The sequence below is a fragment of the Denticeps clupeoides genome, chromosome 18 (genome assembly GCF_900700375.1).
Source record: "Denticeps clupeoides chromosome 18, fDenClu1.1, whole genome shotgun sequence".
Taxonomy (NCBI): domain Eukaryota; kingdom Metazoa; phylum Chordata; class Actinopteri; order Clupeiformes; family Denticipitidae; genus Denticeps; species Denticeps clupeoides.
In genome coordinates this window covers 4387914-4407268 of record NC_041724.1, presented here as the reverse complement: position 1 = coordinate 4407268, position 19355 = coordinate 4387914, and the positions used below count along the sequence as shown (strand labels likewise).

The 19355-nt window shown below is 50.1% G+C and overlaps 1 protein-coding gene across 1 annotated transcript; it reads left to right on the top strand.

The window, feature by feature from the left end:
• Positions 1–975: 975 nt before the first annotated feature.
• Positions 976–19085, top strand: n4bp3 (NEDD4 binding protein 3). Its single transcript, XM_028959637.1, is given in 6 exon segments — positions 976–1102; positions 15295–15738; positions 16494–17090; positions 17455–17661; positions 17733–17904; positions 17907–19085. Coding segments are annotated over 5 exon segments (1698 nt in total). The 5' UTR covers positions 976–1102; positions 15295–15327; the 3' UTR covers positions 18218–19085.
• Positions 19086–19355: the final 270 nt, after the last annotated feature.

Here is a 19355-nt window from a genome sequence, read left to right as displayed (position 1 = left end):
GGTGCGAGCCTGGAGTAGGAAACGGGTGGAAGTGTGACAATAGGTGGTAGTAGCCTAGTGGGTTACACCCCCCCCCTATAAACCAGAAGACCCAGGTTCAAATCCCACTTACTATCATTGTGTCCCTAAGCAAGACACTTAACCGAGTGTCTCCAGGGAAACTGTCCCTGTAACTACTGATTGTAACTTGCTATGGATAAGGGCGTCTAATAAATGGCGTAAATATAAATGTAAACACAGCCTTGAAAAACCCTGTGCATCATAAAGCTGAGAAGGTGTCATTCAAGGATCTAATGGATCTGAGATGTGAGTCTGTCATGGTGCGTCTGGAAGATCTCAGCTCTATCCTTTAATAGAATGGCATTAATTATTATGACAGTGAAGCCAGTTACATACATCATTGGCAGCACACTTTTCCATTATAGGTAGAATTAAGTGACTATACAATATCAGGATTTTGAGAACACGTGTTTGGTGTACAACTTGTTTGTTACTTTGTTGCAAGTTTAATAAGAGAAAAACATGAAAAAACATCTGGAAACCCTTTAGTTACTGTCTTAATTAATTAATACCTTAATTGAATGAATCAGTGCGCCAGTGTAATACAGTTACAGCACATCGATCCAGTTTAATGTCTTTAAGGAACAGCGAAGGCGATCATGAACTAACTAGTATCCCAGTGGGCAGAAGTTGAAAGTGAAGTGATCGTCGTTATGAAACACTGCAGCACAGCACACGGTGACACAACGAAACGTGTCCTCTGCTTTTAACCATCACCCTTGGTGAGCAGTGGGCAGCCGTGACGGGGCCGCTTCCTTAACCGCTAAACCCATTTCCTACCATTGTGTCCCTGCACAAGTCAGTCTCCGGGACTGCTGTCCCTGTAACCACTGCCGGATGAAGGCGCCATAAATGTCCCTCGGCGGGAGAGAACGTGGCCGCCGGGTGGCGCTGTTGAGACGCGGTCATGGCGCGCGTCCCCCACATCCTGCCCCGGATCGGATCGGCTCGGCTCGGATACCCAGCCCCCCGCGCTCAGCTCCTTTCAAACCGCGGAGAGGGAAAGTCGCAGGACGGCGCGTCGCCGGACCGGGACACCATGGTGAGCGAGCGTCGCCCCGAGGCGAAGCACTCTTCCCGCCGCCCTGTTGCTGCCGCGGCCGGCGGTGCGGTTAACGTTTACCCGCCCACGGATCGCCCCGCAACCTCGATCCCGCGATCGAGGTGGAAGTAGGCTACTCGGGGGGGGGTGACTACACGTCCCCCCCCGGCGCCTGGTACCACCGCGTTAACCCCGCGTAGCTGGCGTTCGTAACCAGTAACTAATCCGTCGTCGGTGTTCGCCGGGAACTTTTTTTCGAGTGTTTTTAACAGCCCCCCCGGGCCGGAACTATTTGTAAATCGGCGAGGCTTCAGCTGTTGACCCCCCCACTCCCATAGTGATGCTTTAAAACTGACCTTTCTATGAAGGTTCCTTAGAACATTTACAGCATTTACCAGACACCCTTATCCAGAGCAACTTAGTAGAATCAGTAGTTAAAGGGACAGTCCCCCCCTGGGGACACTCGGGGTTAAGTGTCTTGCTCAGGGACACGATGGTAGTAAGCGGGATTTGAACCTGGGTCTTCTGGTTCACAGGCCACCCATCTATTAGGGCTGAACATTTTGACTCCAGATTGGGACCGATCCAACGGCAGGAGCGCCTTTAGGATAATTATTTGTAAGATGGGGTTTCCTGAGAGATGGTCGTGAGGCTACAAGTCTCCCCCGTGATGGCTCTCCATCGGTGCCGGTGGTCTTTCTCAGGCCGTTTGGGTGTGCGTGACCCTCTCCAGACTTCAGTGGCACTTCTTTTTTTTTTTTTGTTGCTCCGCGGGTTCGGGGACAAAAGCGGGGGACCGCTGCAGTTTTTCCCTCCACCGGGCAGTAACCGTGGATACCAGAGGCCACCGGGAGACCCTTGACCCGTGGAGCATTGTGGCGGTGGCAGTCGGGAGAAGCTGGTCAGGGGGGGCGTGTGAGCGTCCTTCTCGTCCCCGGACCTTAGGCTGTGTGTGGCTGGAATGTCGTGGCAACGTATGGCCCGCACCGCCCCCGCGGCAGAATGCCGGATCCTGCGCCAGTTTGTCACTGTATTGGACAGCGGTGAGTTACTGGGAGGCAGTAAAAGCAAATTGGATCTGTGGGAGTCCTAACGAAATAACATAATCAAGTGATCACTTTTTGTCGGTGTTGTGCATGTTACTTTAGTTACTAGTTAGTTACTAGTGGGCCAGTGGTGGCCTAGCGGCAAAGGAAGCTGCCCGTAATCAGAAGGTTGCCGGTTTGAATCCAGATCAGCCAAGGTGCCACTGAGGTGCCACTGAGCAAAGCGCCGTCCCCACACACTGCTCCCCGGGCGCCTGTCATGGCTGCCCACTGCTCACCAAGGGCGATGGGTTAAATGCAGAGGACAAATTTCACTGTGTGCACCGTGTGCTGTGCTGCTGTGTATCACAATCACTTCATGATCACTTACTTCTTACACCGAGTAACTGAGTCACAGGCTTATATGAGTAACTAGTTACCAGGTAAAAGTAACGTAAAATCAGATAATGTGGGTGGCGTGGCTCCGCCTCCTCCTTCGTTAGCGGCGCTAACTAGTTCTGACCAAGCGTTAGAAGAAAAGGACGTGTGTTACAATTAACATTGACTTTCTTACCTTCAAATCGGCGCTTCCACTGTAAAAACTCAACATTAACCTCAGCCAACCATCACTGCTCCTCACCAAAGAAAAGAAAGAATCTTTGGCACTCTCGTGGCTGGCTGTGGCTGTTTCACATTGCAGTAATGCACTGCATGTTATTGTCAGGAACGGAAAATGGTTATATATTTTTTTCTCTGTAATGCCGCCATTGCCGTTACCGGCTGCTGTATTGACAGTGTGAAGGTGATGCGTTCTTGAAACCCCTTTTTGAGAACCCCTGGTTGAACGGGTACTTTCCAATTAATTCAATTGTCAACCTGTGATAGGATCCTACGGAGACCACAAGGGGGAGTATAAATCTATAGGCAGCCTAGCTAGGCTGTCCCAACTGGCCTATAAAGGCTTTCTTTGCTACCCATAAACCTTTGCGGTCCAATCTCGCAATTAATTGTGTAGCCTCAGACTATGGAAACATCAGCCGAAGAAAAGTGACAATTGTACTTCATGCTCCGCTGAAATCGTCTGAAACGTGCTCTAGTACAATTTTAAGGGGTGGCGCTTGGCAGTGCAAACATTACCGCTCGCGATTCCCTCCAGGCCATCATGCAGAGGCTGTAGCCTTCAAAAAAGACCAGAGCTTAGCAGGACTCAGCCCGTTAAATTAGACACACCTTATAATCACCTGATAACCTAGTTGTACTCCTTTGTATAACACTGAATAACGGTAAACCTCCACAACATATCATAGTATATATACATAATCATCAAGGTATCAGTACCAAGCTTACAGTAAAGTTAATAATAAGTAATGAGAATTTTACACAAACGCACACACACAGTACAGGCCAAAAGTGTGGACACGCCTTCTCATTCAATGTGTTTTCTTTATTTTCATGACCATTTACGTTGGTAGATTCTCACTGAAGGCATCAAAACTATGAATGAACACATGTGGAGTTCTGTACTTAACAAAAAGTGGAGACCCGACCTCCACAGTCACCGGACCTGAACCCAATCCAGATGGTTTGGGGTGAGCTGGACCAACAAGTGCTAAACACCTCTGGGAACTCCTTCAAGACTGTTGGAAAACCATTTCAGGTGACGACCTCTTGAAGCTCATCGAGAGAATGCCAAGAGTGTACAAAGCAGTAATCAGAGCAAAGAAACTAGAATATAAAACATGTTTTAACTTATTTCACCTTTTTTTGTTAAGTACATAACTCCACATGTGTTCATTCATAGTTTTGATGCCTTCAGTGAGAATCTACCAACGTAAATGGTCATGAAAATAAAGAAAACACATTGAATGAGAAGGTGTCCAAACTTTTGGCCTGTACTGTGTATATGTGTATTTGTTTGTTTGTTTGTTGTTTATTTACTTATTCTGAAAGTTTTTTTCTCATAATAATCAAGGTATCAGTCCCGGGTTTACAGTAATGTTGATTAACTGAGAAGGAACTGCAGTATCCAACAATATTTTGTCGATTTGCTGGGCTCTACTGACCTGGGAACCCCCCTCTTGAAATGATGTCACGTGTTGGAAGATGGTTTGTTTTGTGGAGTCGGCTTCCTGTCCGGACTCTCGGCTGTAACGAGACTGTACATTTTTCCCCCCATGACTTTTGGGATTAGAGAGCGGCAGCCTGCCTAATCTCCCAAATCCCGACACCTACTGTTTACTCACAGCCCCTCCGCTTGCCGCGAGGAACGTTGACGCCACAAGAGTCACGGAGTCACATGAGCTCGGGCCTAGCCAACCGCGCCAATCCCCGGCCCTAAAGCTCATTACCTCTGGGCTTCATCACCCGGCCAAATGCACCTTATCTCCACAACTCCCGCGCCTTATCTTGCCCCCTTTTGAAGCCCAAGACCCGTCAACGTTAACCAGAGCCGGCACGGGGACGCAATAAAACGGGGAACTCGTCCCTATCTTCCCGCTGCAGATGGCCCTGGAAGTCTTGCCCGAACTCCCGAGCCGCGCTTGCACCGCCAGCAGAGATCCTCCCGTGGGGCGCGGGGCCAATCGAGGCTTTAATCACCCGGGATGTCCCCCAGGCCGCGTGCTCCCTCTCCGCGCTGTCCCCGGAGCTCGGGGACCTCACGGGGGGCACCGCATGGGGGGAAAGTCTCACGCCGGATTAGGGCCAAAGTGGTCTTGGCTCCGTTTCATCTCTGAACGTTTCGCCCAAAGTGTTCGGCGAAGCACGGCCTGCGTCCCTCGGGTCACCGTGACTCGCGCAGCGCCCCCCCCCCCCCACCCCGAACCCGGCGACGCGCTAAAAGCAGCTCTTTTCATAGCTTGAGGGAAGTCCATTCGCTCCCATTCATGTGTTACTGCACTCTGAAGACAATGGGGATTAGCATCATGGGGGCTTTGTTAGGAAAAGGTCAGTACCGGTAAGGGGGGGGGTGTGGCCGAGCCGCAGCCGTGGCCCTTTGTCCCTCTCCAAAGGCCATGCACGGCGGGGTTAAAGTCCAGAAATGGCCTTTGCAGACATTGTTCAGGGCGGTAATTAAAGCCACTTCGCGTTATGCGGCGAGGCGGGCCACATTGTTTCGGGCCGCGGGCGGCGTTTTTTTTTTTCTTCTCGCAAGTCGCCGGTTTTGACCGCCCATTCGTCTGCTGTGGACGTGGGCCTTGCGCGAGAACGGCCGGCTCGGCACTGCAGCAGAGTCGGAGCGGGTGGAAAGGCGGGTTATTTGCGGCGCTCTTGAGTATCTGAACGCTGGCGCGCCAGGGCAGGAGTGGGCGTGAGTCAAGCTCCCATTGTTTCTTTATATAGCAAGTTGGATGCCGCACCAAAAAAGTTGCTGTTCTACTGATGCATGTTTGGTGTCAATGCATTATGTGCATTTATATGAAATGGCTATTGGGGTATATTTAAATATATCAAGAACACCACGATAACGTCTAACCAGTCATTGATTTACAAAATCGAACCTTCCAATAATCAGTGTGGTGTGTGCGTTGTGGATCATCCAGACTATCATTCTAACGTTTAGGGTCATTCAGAAACATCATGCTGTAAAATGAAGCCATAAAACTGGTCAGATTCAGTATAAAACGAAACTTTTGAATGGCAGCACGTATTAATAAGGTAATTCGAGGTTTACTACAGTTAATTTAATGGAGATCATTAAAACCGATCATCACGGTGTAGAATCACCATCCTTGAGTCTGCTCAGCCCCTGGTGGGGTGCCCACAAGAATGCGATTGGCTGGGTCACTGGGAGGGATCGGGTAAACTCCTCATCCCTGCTGCGGTGACCCTTGTTATCAGCGTGACCCCTAGAGAGCTCTGAGTGAAGATTAATGAACCCGGTGGGGTTTATGACTCGTGTGGGCTGAAACCGGAGTTAAAAAGTCGTATTTTGCCGTCGACTTCTGTTTTCGTTGCTGTTATTTCCTCGTGAAAAGTCATTTTTCCAGGGCACGGTACTTGAGCGCAACAGCGAGGAAATGAGTCCGGATCGGATTGCGCCCCCACCCCCACCACCCCCTTTTCTTTCATTTTTCTATTCTCTTTCTTCAAACAGGTAAAGAAAAGCAAGCTTAGACTTGTCTTTAGACTCAGATTCTCCGGCTCACACACACACATTTTTATCCACAGCATTTTGCACACACACACACACACACACACACACTAAAATATGCATCATCATTTTTTTACATTTACAGCATTTGGCAGATGGTCTTATCCAGAGGGACTTACATGAGTGCTTTAAAATGTCCTTCATAGAAATCCCTCATTTGGTTGGGGACCAATCTGTAAATGGAGTACCGAGCCGTTTTTTAAAGCTTCCCTATTATGACGTTTTGTTTTTACTTTTATTTTGGTCTTATTGGTCCCCTTATCCAGTCCCACAATGAGATTTCCCAGGACGCGCCGTTTTGGTGTCTGTAGCTTTAAATGCTAATGAGGAGGAGAGAGGCGGGACGAGGAGGAGAGTGGCCTATAGGGGTTGAGCGGGCATTCGCATTAATTACGTCATCGACACTATTCACCAACCACAATGTTTGGTGCAGACAGGAAGTCATGTCTGCGTTTTTCTAAAAAAAAATTGCAAGACCATAGACAGGCTCGGGGAACTCGTATTAATGTTAAATAATCTCACAAAGTGACATTTTCATGATAGGAGACCCATAAATAAATGTAGGTAAGAGGCCCTTTTAATCTAAGTATTTCCTAAAATGGAAGGTTTTGCATTTGAAGATCTTTAGTTTTCATTAACAAAAAAAATTTTGGACGGCGGTCCCCACTTGGCTGGTCCCCGGCAGGTCAGGAGAACACACACTTCTCTCTTCGTCCATCACTCAACACCTCTGGGTTCTTTGTCACCCGGAGGCGGGGCTCGCTGCCAGCCCTATCGCGGGCAGAATTCGAGGAATTCGCGATAGGCCGAACAGGCCCGGAGGCAGAGCGACGCCACTTTCCTCCCTGGTCGTAGACCCTCGACCGCCCTTGTGCTTTCGCTTTGGTTTCTGCTTCTGTAAAAATTCCTGCTCAGCTGCCTGATCCAGCTCCACCAAGACAAGAAACCTCTTCTTTTGTGTTCACCTCACGTCCTGCCGTCTAATCTTCTTTTATTGCGAGATTAGCCTCTAAAGAACCCGAACGGTCCCCTTCTTTCCATCGAAGGTTAAACAGGCTGGGATGGACTTCCGTTTAAAAAAAAAAGAAAAGAAAGAGATCCAGTATCGTTTATTGCTGGCAGTGAACAAGGAGAACAGGTCCTGCAACAGTGGCCCACAGTCGGGCGCCGCTCTTCAGACAAAAGACCGTCACAAAGACGGCAGGGAAAGTACCCGGACGTATAATTCCCGCTGGCTTCGCTCTCTGTCCGCCGCTCGGCTGGCTCCGGATGGACCGCTCGCGTTCCCGGCGCCGGGGCTCTGTTCAGCTCGTCGAACTAGACGAGGACGCTCTCCTACACAGCCTGTGGTACGCGGCCGGACGGGCTACACTTACCTCAGGGTCAGCGGACAAGAGCGAGGGAAGCGTCCCTTCAGATGGTATTATAAAATGTCATTATTAACCGTAAATTGTTAGACTTGTTGCCGTGAACCTCGACTTGGTGGCCAGTTAAGATAAGATAAGATAAGATGATCCTTTATTATCGTGCTTCTGCACTCACTGGACAACCAAGGGCCACCGCTGAACGGATCTGACTCAGGCGGGATGGACGTCCACCACCGCCAGCTGCCCTGTCCTGAGGAAGGTCTTGAGACCACGGGGCCACAGTCCATAAAGGGTGGTAGTAGCCTTGTGGGTAACACACTCGCCTATGAACCAGAAGACCCGGGTTCGAATCCCACTTACTACCATTGTGTCCCTGGGCAAGACACTTAACCCTAAAATTGCTCCCGGGAGACTGTCCCTGTAACTACTGATTGTAAGTCGCTCTGGATAAGGGCGTCTGATAAATGCTGTAAATGTAAATGTAATGTAACATGCCCTGTAAATGTAGCCGGAGTGTCAGAATCACGTTTATTGGCCAAGTGAGTGAGCACACACAAGGAATTCGTCTCCCGTCGGTGGCGTCCCTGAAACAATATACGGTCGGGTAGGAAATTTCCAAAAAGGGGCGGGTGTTTCTAATAAAGTGGCCAGTTGATATCCATCCTAAGCTAACTCTTTTAGACAGAAAGTGTCAAGAGAAGGCTCACATGGTTCATTCACAAGTTCTTACTCAGAAAGTCGGGATTCGGTGCTCTTCTGGGGTGTTTCTAGGAGCCAGTTGGAAGACAAGATCAGGTGGCGCAGCTGGAGAGGTGTGTGCGGCGCTTTTTGAGGCCTTTGACTCTGCAGGCACCTCCGGGTGGATCCGTCCTTTGATTCGTTTTTTGCCGCCCAGTGTTTTGCCGCGCGCCCTGCTGGTCCTGGCTCTCGCTGAGCTCAAAGGAAGAGGATCCCTTCAGGGGGTGCGATCAAAGTTGAACTTCCCAAGAGGTGTATACGGCGATCTCGTGTCATCGCGTGCTGCCGGGCGGTCGGTCAGGGCTCCGCAGTGGACACGCAAAGCCACCATAAATTAATAATAATTTGTGTGCTGAATAAATGTGTAATCTTTTACATTTACAGAATTTACCAGACGCCCTTATCCAGAGCAACTTACAATCAGTAGTTACAGGGTTAAGTCCCCCCTTGGAGACACTCAGGGTTAAGTGTCTTGCTCAGGGACACAATGGTAGTAAGTGGGATTCGAACCTGGGTCTTCTGGTTCACAGGCGAGTGTTTTACCCACTAGGCTACTACCACCCTGGGCAGTAAGGAAGCAGACTCGTAACCAGAATGTTGTAGGTTCAAATTCCAAGCCGTCAAGGTTCCGCTGAGGTCCCACTGATCAAAGCTCCGTCCCCACACACTGCTTCCCGGGCGCCTTTCATGGCTGCCTACTGCTCATTAAGGTTCATGGTTTAAGTGCAAGGACACGTTTTCTTGTGTCACCTTGATGCTGTAATGGTACTTTGACGTACCGCGTAACTAAACCTGTACCCTGATACCCCGATGGCAGTTGCCAAACTGGAAACCTGCAAACTGTTCAGGAGTGCTGATTCCCAAATCTCCATCTGATCTGCGGAATATTCTGGGTGGAAAAGTCTGATCCTTTGGAGCCCCACCGCACAACGTACCAGATTTAAAGGCTCTGCTGCTAACGTCTTGGTACCAGATACCGCATGACACCTTTAGAGCTCTTGTTAAGTCCATTCTTCAAAAGATCAGGCTTATATGGGGGCCAAAGGGGGACCTATGCAGACCCTATAAAAAAAAAAGTATGTCAGAGCTCACAAACCCCAAATTGTAATAACAGAATATTCTGATCTGAATATGTTGTAGTGTAGTGTATACCACACTTAAGTAGTTAATGATAAACTAAAAACAATATTTCAAATACAGGTTTTATATGTAAATATTGAATTGATATGAGGTATCTGTTGTATGTGATTATCAGTTCTGAGTCGTGTTATTCTAGAACACTGAGTACTTGTTCTACCAAATCCGGTGCCGTCATTCCCATAATTTATCTCAACAGCACATACGTATTGGCCCCGTTGAAAGGGGGCCATATTAATGATTAGCTCTGAAAAAATGTACGGAATGTTTGTTTTTTGGGCTTTTTCTGTTCCTCCTCCAGTTATCACAGCCCGTGCCCGGAACGGGTTCCTCGCAGCCGTGCATCAGATGGGAACAGTAGCTGCGCATTTTCACGGGACGTGCAAGAGATAGAGGGGAGTTTCGGCGATCTGAAGGCGCGAGAAAAGTAAACACGGAGTCGAGTGGCGATATCCCGCCTGGCGGGGAAGATCGCGCCTGTCCTCTCGTCACAGGTCCCTTCTGCTCGCTTCCCGTCGGTGGCACAGATTGTGGGTAATTACACAGTCATTTAACTGTTATACTTCTGCGTTTAAAACGGACTAAAAGGGACACGTAAGATAACAGGATTTGGAGTTGTGCTCCGGGCGCCCCCTACAGTTGATGAGAGGAACTAACAGTTGCTGCAATATCATAAATTCCGATGGCACACGGTCAGCTGTTTTCGGATGGCATAGTTATGGAGAATTAGGTGGAATTCTTTTTTTTCCTGTTGAAGCTGGCCCAATCTGTTCTAAAAAAAAAAAGAAAATTCACTTTAAAACAGTTTCCCGTGCCATGAGTCTAATCTGAGATTTTCAGACTCTGTCCTGCTGGTGCCCGGCCAGTCGCAGGGATATGCGGGGATTAAAAAAAAAAAAAAAACGGGTTACCTATTTAACTCCAAATAACTGCCAGCAATTAAATGTCACTGGATTACTGTGGAGTGACTGGGGAGGGGTGGGGATGAGGGTCGGGTGGTGCACGGTTTGGTGACATGTTGGAGGCTGGATGGTGTCGAATGTCGTCCCTCCACCTGTTAATAGAGTCAGTATGAGGGGAAATGGTCGGTGGCAGCTGAGGTGACGTGTCCTTTCTCTGTGTCCTTTTCTCCCGTGGGCATTATACATGCACGTTGCTTGACTGGGCTCTTTGTACCTGGGTGGTAGTAGCCTAGTGGGTCACACACTCGCCTATGAACCAGAAGACCCAGGTTCAAATCCCACTTACTACCATTGTGTCCCTGAGCAAGACACTTAACCCCGAGTGTCTCCAGGGGGGGGACTGTCCCTGTAACTACTGATTGTAAGACGCTCTGGATAAGGGCGTCTGGTAAATGCTGTAAATGTAAATGTAAAAAATGCTGGGTTCCATTTTTGGTCAGGGGGTTGGAGTTAAGCCTGATCTGAGTGATGGTGGGTGGGGGGTTTAGTGCTGGACAGGGATTCAGCTTGTTAAAACAACACTAACACCTCAAGGTCACGCCGGGTCTCCTGTAGAGCATTAGTGGTAATAAGGTTTAGGCCACAAACACTCTGTTGGGGCTAATCGGTGCCTGGGCTGTCCTGCTGCACCCCTGCGTCCTTCTTCTGCTGCCCTATTTCTCCACCGTGCCTATGCGGCCAACCAGATACGCTCGTATACTGTTCAGGCAACTTTACAGCTTTATTGACCACACAAAGGCTTTATTGGCGGTCTCGAGAGATCCCTGACATGCAGAAGAGACGCATCAGTGCTGGATGTAAGCAAGGACGCGTCACGTGGCAGATAAGACGACAGGTATTGCGGGTTTAAAAGGCAGCAGAAGGTAGATGTTTATCAGTGGGTGTTTATGGCTGCTGGAGCCGGGACGTCCTTGCCAGAGGGACGGAAGTCTGTCTCCTGATTTGGGACGTCACCGCCACCCCAGGTCTGGAACGGGCTGTCGTTACGTAACGTCCGGCAGGACGAATGTTATTAGTTGTGAGCAGAGAGCAGCGCAGCGAGGAGAACACCGAACCTGAGCACGCGCCTATACGAGGGGGCGGTTTAACTGTCTTTCAGACGTATTGATGCGTCCAGCCACCGTCTCTCGCCTTTTCGCTTTCCGTCCGATCAGCAGAAACAGATGCCAGACGGGCCGTAATCACTGCCAGTTGGCACATTCCAGTTCCGACGCCGTCAGGACAGGCTTAGCCCTCCCCACCCACCCAAACCCGCTCAGCGGCCTGTTTTTGCATCAGATCCGAAAGCACGGCTCCAGAAAGCCGTCATCTGAATGCGGCCTCTGTGCGAGGGTGTGACTCCTGCTAAAAAAAAAATGTAAAAAATGATGCAATCCCTCCTATGGGGCCTTGTGTCGGGGGGATAGGTGGAAAGTTAAGGGCGACCTCATGTTCCGCAGAGGGGGCGGTTCCAGCCCTCGTCCAGGCGCCACGTTCTGGCTGAATGGGGCATTGTGAGCGGCTCCGTCCTGGGAACAAGTGGCCCTCAGCTGGTGTCCCCGTGTTAACGGTCTGGGGGACCCGCTCCGGCAACCACCAGGCTCAACAGTCGCGGGCCGCGCAGCGTCCGAAGCAAAAAGGGGGTGTTTATTCAGTGCCCCGTTGGGCCTAATCGCTAATTAATTCCTGCGGGTCGTCCCGTCTTCTAGCGGCGTGGTGGTTAAACCACCAGGCTCATCACACAGCGATGATGTTTGTATCGGAGGTCCAGCAGGTAAGACAGCAGAAGGTCACAAAGTCACAGGTTAAAACCCCGCTTACTGAGCAGGACATTTTGCGTTCGTTCACAACGCGTCTTCACCGCACGTCCGGCATCTTGGAGATATTGACCAAGCACCGGGTCACATTTCTTCTGTTATTTGTGTGAATGCTGTCCTTGTTAACCCTTTTTTGGCGATTTCGCAACACATTGAAGGAATAGAGTATAGTTCGTCACCCTTTTGCATTTTTTGTAGTAATGTTGTTAGAAGTATAAAAAAAATACCATCGTCATTATTCTCATTTTACTATCAGCATTATTATCTTAAAAATTGCTTTTCCCTAAAGGAATTTAAATGGGACAGTCGCGGTGAGCTCGGTAATTTCAGCGAAAATGCTGTGCCCGCTCGCTCGTGTGGCCGTCACTCACCCAGCAGGCCATTAACCTGAGAGAAATGTTCGCTGCTCGGACAGAAAGCGATACGGCTCACTAAATCCCCCCCCCTTCTCCTTCTCTGGAGTGTGCACGCTCTCCTGCTCTCTGAGGACCTTTAATTAAAGCCTTCCTATTGGTTGAGGAATGCGCTGCTGGGCTTGAAGGGGGGCCGAGGGCCGTAAATTAAACCCTGGCTCTAAAACGCACTCTGGCCTCACCAAGTCAATGGCTATTGTGCAGACGGACAGGTCCGATGCAGACTGACTCAGCCATCCTGGGGTTCAAAGGGGTTTGAGATCGACAGCTCGGGGCTGCAGCCTTGGCGCATAATCTGGGGCAGCGGTGGCCTAGCGGTAAAGGAAGCGGCCCCGTAATCAGAAGGTTGCCGGTTCGAATCCCGCTCTGTCAAGGTGCCACTGAGGTGGCACTGAGCAAAGCGCCGTCCCCACGCACTGCTCCCCGTGCGCCTGTCATGGCCACCCACTACTCACTCAGGGTGATGGGTTAAATGCAGAGGACAAGTTTCACTGTGTGCACCGTGTGCTGTGCTGCTGTGTATCACATGTGACAATCACTTCACTTTAATCTCCCTGTGTTGCGTTCAATTACTAGCACTTGGCTTTGCAAAATGTTATTGTGGTTACGTGTTAGCAGAAGCGGTATCTCTTACAGTCGTGGTTTTACAGACTCGCAACTTAGATCGAATTATTTTGGTCTATTGATGCACAAAATATCCGGCAAAAATGTTGTTGTTAATGCACTTCGGCCTCATTTCCAGCAAAGATAATAATACCCGTGACCCTCGTATTACTGCATTTTATATGACATGTTCTCATATATGTTGCTCCACAGATGCTCCTCGGGTTTTTTACTTACAGGCGTGTTTTTTACAGTGTGCTCTTGGTGCTTCCTACAAGCAGCCATGACAAAACCACAACTCAAAATTCTCATGAAATTCTATCTTTTTTTTTTTTTTTTTTGCTTTGTTTAAGAGATTTCCATTAAAATCAGCATTGCGATGTCTTGCCAGGAATTGTGGCCTGCACAGGTCACCGATCAATGACGTTATTGTATTTGTATTTGTACATCAACGTAAATTCGCAGCAGCCGGTCGCGCTCCGCAGCTTCTGGATGCCATTGCAGCCTCATGAACGGAGGAATGAGCGAGTTGCCGTGTTTGATCTCTCCGCCCGTCATAATCCTACCTTTCTGTGGTTGGGAATGCTCTGTTTTTCTGCTGCTGGAGCTGGAAGTTGGAAGCGTGCACTTACTTATATTATGTGGAGCAATATGTACGTTCGGGAGATCCCCGGAACTTCTGAAGTCTGTACTCTGCTATTTATGCTATACCACGACCCTCTGATCAATTATTGAGTCGGTTCTTCTCAGGTTGTGCCAGGCTAAAGCGGCTGACACAGTTTAATAAGTAGGCCTGCATTTTTCCTTTTTTATGCTGCCGGAAGGCACGAGAGGGACCTGACGGGGTGAAATGGATACAGCCCCCCCGATTCCTCGGAGCTGATGGGGACCAGCGCTGAACAGGAAACATGGCGCTTACAGTATTACTGGTTGGGTGGAGCTGTTGCTTTTGGTTACGCGCGATGACATCTGGTTCGTGCCTAAGCATGTCTACTGTAACGAAGCTAAACACACATGAACAGCATGGGCAGTGCAGGGATGTGTCGTGGCAGCGGTGGAACATTTCGTCTGAGAATGACCCTCCACCGGAGCGCTTGGCGAGGAACCAGTGCAAATCTCATTCCCCAAAACACACGGGAATACAATATATATTTACAGTATACAGATTGTTAAAATAGTTTATCCAGGGTACCTTGGGAACAAACATTTTAAAGTCTGCTTGTATAAATCAGCTGGGGTGTAACATTCATTTTTAATATCGCAGCTGATGTATTTCAAAAAGTCTTTTTTTTTTTACAGCTGCGTGTATCTTAAGTGCTGACTACTGTGAGTTGGTTGTAGCCTATTGGGTTAGACACAGTGTCACAGGTTCGAACCCCACTTACGACCGTTGTGTCCCTGAGCAAGACACTTAACCCTGAGGTTCTCCAGGGGGGGACTGTCCCTGTAACTACTGATTGTAAGTCGCTCTTGATAAATACCGTAAATGTAAATGTACTGACTAAATGCAGATACGTCTGCAATATGTATTGATTTTAGATCCCAACCCTGTGAAGCTTGCCATCTGAGCACATATACATACATATGTGTGTGTGTGTGTGTGTGTTACACTTGTGTCATACAACGATTAATAATTATATGTGCACAGGAACCTGTTAAAGCTGTGATCGTGGGTATGAAAGGTTTGTTCTAGCCTCCATATTTTACAGACTCCATGCACATCGGCTTTGTAGGAAATGAACGAGGAAAATGCTGCTGTGTATTGAGCTTCATTTCACCGGCACACAGACTCAAGAAACGCCGGCTTATTAAAGCCAATTTCTATTTTAAACATATTGAGCCCTGCCGCTGAACCCGGAACCTGTGTTTAACTGTACACAGGTCTGCTTGTTCCTTCTTTAAACATATCAAACGTTCCGAGGACGTGTGATAAGAACGAATGAAAGAACGTCATAGAGTGGGTAAAATATGATATTTATTTCACTTGTTCTATTTCAGGTATCTCTTTGGCCCCGCCCCATCTAGTAATCCATGGCAACAGTGCAGGCCCTGTCCTTGACCCGTGACCCCAGCAAGACCCTCGGCGATCCTTTCGCAGCTCTACCTCTGGCATCGGCCCGCTGCATCATGGGAAGCGTGGGCAGCCTGATCGAGAAGGCGGAGGTCTCCCCGACCAAGAGCAGCCGAGCCGTGCCGCAGGTGCCCAGCCGGCCAAACAACGGGCTGCTGAAGAAGGGCCTGAACCAGAGGGAGATACTGAACTACCTGAACATCGCCAAGAAGGAGCCCAGGTCGGACAAGGGCATCTTCTCCGGGGTCGCCTCCATTAAGAGGGAGCACGGGCACGAGGAGGAGAACATCTACTCCAAGGTGTACCACAGGGATGGGAAGGAGGTGGACGTGGGCAAAAACTCGCTGCCGATGGGTGGAAAATTTGACAAGGTACGTCCGAAGTACGACCTTAAAACATCATCAGTATAGGGTGGTAGTAGCCTAGTGGGTAACACACTCGCCTGTGAACCAGAAGACCCAGGTTCAAATCCCACTTACTACCATTGTGTCTCTGAGCAAGACACTTAACCCTAAGTTGCTCCAGGGGGGGACTGTCCCTGTAACTACTGATTGTAAGTCGCTCTGGATAAGGGCGTCTGATAAATGCCGTAAATGTAAATGTATAGGAACCCCGTATGCACCGGTCAGCCAGAGCATTATGACCCCTCAAGTGTTTAATTTTGGCGCCATAAACTGCTGCCACCTAGAGCCTGGCTTCGCCCATGAGGGCTTAATAAATCATATTCACGTGGGACCTCACACATATACGTGAAATAAACACACAAAACAAGGTGGAAGGACGAATGACAGATGGAGGATGGGGACACGGCAAGGATATATTTATACTAATAATAAAGCCAAGCGGCAATGTACTGAGCTCAGACCTCATTATGATGAAAGTGCTTTTGAATAGGTGGTGTTTGCCTCACGAAATGATAGAATTTTTATTTTTATTATTATTTTAATCACCGGCCCCATTCAGGCCCCCCGTCTCCCCTCAACAGCATAAAATTTACGATCGTGATCAAATTTGGCGGCAGGAAGTATGTCATGGCGGCAGTGTAAAAAAAGTTGGGGGCTTCTGAGTTATTGGTTCTGTCTCGGTAGCCGTGGATGCTGATGGACCCGTGTTTCTCGCCCCACAGTCACGCCTCAGACCCTCCGCATTCAAGCCGGTGACACCCAAAAACTTCAGCTCCATGCAGAACCTCCACCCGTCCAAGTCCGACGAGCCGGACGGCGGCCTCAGCAACGGCCACCGATCGTACGGGAAGGGGACGTCCAAGTCGGCGACCAACTCCTCAGCCTCCTCGTCGCCCTGCCGGCGCGGTACCGCGGCGAATAAAGGGGTCGTGGCCGCCCGTGGCCTCGGCCACGAGGACGAGAACCTCTCCGACTCGGGCCACAACTCGATGAACAGCCTGCCCCCCTACAAGCCCCCTTACCGCCCCCACCTGGGCCAGATCAGCGCGTCCATGGGCCACATCAACCACATCGGATCCCTGGACCGCTCCTCGGTGGGCTCCAAGGGCGGCATCTCCATGGCGACGGACATGTCGTGCCGCAGCATGGCGACCCTGAATCGGCTGCAGTGCTACGGCAGCGAGGCGCCGCCGCCGTACGAGCTGTCGCTGTCGCTGGAGGACGTGGTGCGCGACCTGGAGGACAGGCTGCTGGAGAAGGAGCACGAGCTGAAGCAGATGAGGAGGAACCTGGACGAGAGCGAAGACGCCATCGCGCAGGTTCCTCACACCTTCACTTTATCTACCGCCTAGAGCCGGACGGACGTGGTCCTGGTGCTCGGTTCGAATTTAAGTGCCGATAATCTGCATGCTGGCGGTGGGCGTGGTTTATAGCATGCAGCAGGCATCACCGCAGGTTTAGTGTTGGATAGTTAAAAAGTCCCAATCTGTTGTGGCTTCAGGGCTCCAGGGTGGTAGTGGCCTAGCGGGTAAAACACTGGCCTATGAACCAGAAGACCCGGGTTCGAATCCCACTTTCTACCATCGCGTCCCTGAGCAAGACACTTAACCCTGAGTGTCTCCGGGGGGGGACTGTCCCTGTCACTACTGACTGTACGTCGCTGTAAATGTAAATGGTGTGCAGGTGTTCGAGGGGAAGCAGCGGCTCTGGGAGAAGGAGGTGGAGGAGCTGAAGCGCCTGTACGCGGCCAAGCTGCAGCGGGTGTCCCAGCAGGCCCAGCGCTCGCAGCGCAGCCTGCAGCTGCAGCTCTACAAGGCGCAGCAGGAGTCCGAGGGCCCGCAGGGCCGCGCGCGGGACACCAGCCCCCAGCTGGAGGAGACGCAGTGGGAGGTACGGACGCTGGGGAGGAAGTGGGATGTTTTCTTCAGGGAAGCTGGACTGAAGCTTGTCTCCCCTCGCAGGTGTGCCAGAAGTCCGGCGAGATCTCCCTGCTGAAGCAGCAGCTCCGCGACTCTCAGGCCGAGGTCGCCCAGAAGCTGAGCGAGGTCTTCCAGCTCAAGACGCAGCTGCGCGAGGCGCGCCACGAGCTGCAGACCAAGGACGGGCAAATGGAGCTGCTGCAGCAAGCCCTGCACGGAGCGCGGCGGGGGGGGGGCCGGAGGAGGAGCGCCTGCGGGCCGAGCTCCTGCTGGAGAGGAAGCAGAACGAGGCGCAGGCCTCGGCCTTCCAGGCGGAGAGGAGCACCTGGCAGGCGGAGAAGGAGAAGGTCATCCGGTACCAGAAGGAGCTCCAGGCCAGCTACCTGGAGATGTACCACAAGAACGAGGCCCTGGAGCGGGAGCTGCAGGAGCTGAGGGCCAGGAGGGCTCGGCCGGGTCCTGCCGGTGAGGACGAGTCCCCTGCCAGCCTTCCCTGGATCGAGAGGATCGAATCGTCCGAGATTTGACCTTCCAACCTCCGCACAGAGCACCCATCTCCAGACTCTATATACTGTATTTTATGTATAAAAAAATTTTGGATTTTTTTTTTTTTTACGTTCCTCTCCTAAATAAAAGATGTTCATCTTGGCGACCTTTAACCGCGCTGACAACCAGCCGGAGAGGCGGCTCCTTATCTTATCTCCTGCACCAGACCCGCTCATCCTCGTCTTGCTGTTTTTCTCAACTTGCTCCGGGGAATCTGTTTAAAGCCAACGTTCTCCTTCTGGTTTTTTTTCATTGTACTCCAAACGTTATGAAGGCACAAAAAAAAAAAGAGACGGGCGTGGCGGAGAGAGAACAGCGGCGGCGATCATTTCTCCGGGACACGCCCCCGCCATTCCAGCTCCAGGCTCGTGGAGCATGCTGCACTTTACCCGGAGGGTCTCAGTGACGAGACGCGTCCAGGGGCACGTGAGGGGGCTTTCGGGCTCGACTCGCACGCGTCTCGTCTTTCGGCCCCCGTAACTCCCCGCCGTCGGAGACACAGGAATGCCATTGTGCCAGTCCGTCGGGTCGGAACATGAGAACCTTCTTCAGGACCAGGATGGCTCGTTCGCCGGTTCTTCTCATCCTTGATTAATGCGGCTGATAGTGATATTGTGACCTGTGAATGACTACTGGAACTGAAGCGGCCATATTTTACATACATTTATATTCCACAGGTATCAGAAGAGCATATTCCTGCCACGACGACATGTTACATTCAGATATGATGCAGAGATTTAATCATATTGTCCATTAAAGAAGCTCGAAAACGTTGCGTCTTGTCGTAATAATTATTGCCGGAATGCATTTTCTGAATATACTATCGCATAAAAAAAAATAAAAAAAACATGAACAAGGTCAGTCATTTTCATAATTTGTTTCCAACAGTGTGAAACTTTTCAGATTTATCATGGGCAGCTAATAATTTATTATATCGTATCTTCCATAATATATTTTAAAATAAATATGTAAAGTATGTAGCATAATTTAACAGCAAAAACTAAAATAACATTTTATGACATCACGAAAAAACAATGGCAATTTTTTTTTGTCACCATATTCTAAATTCTTTTATTACAAACCTGTACGTGGTTTGAAAAACTGAACCGATCAACACAA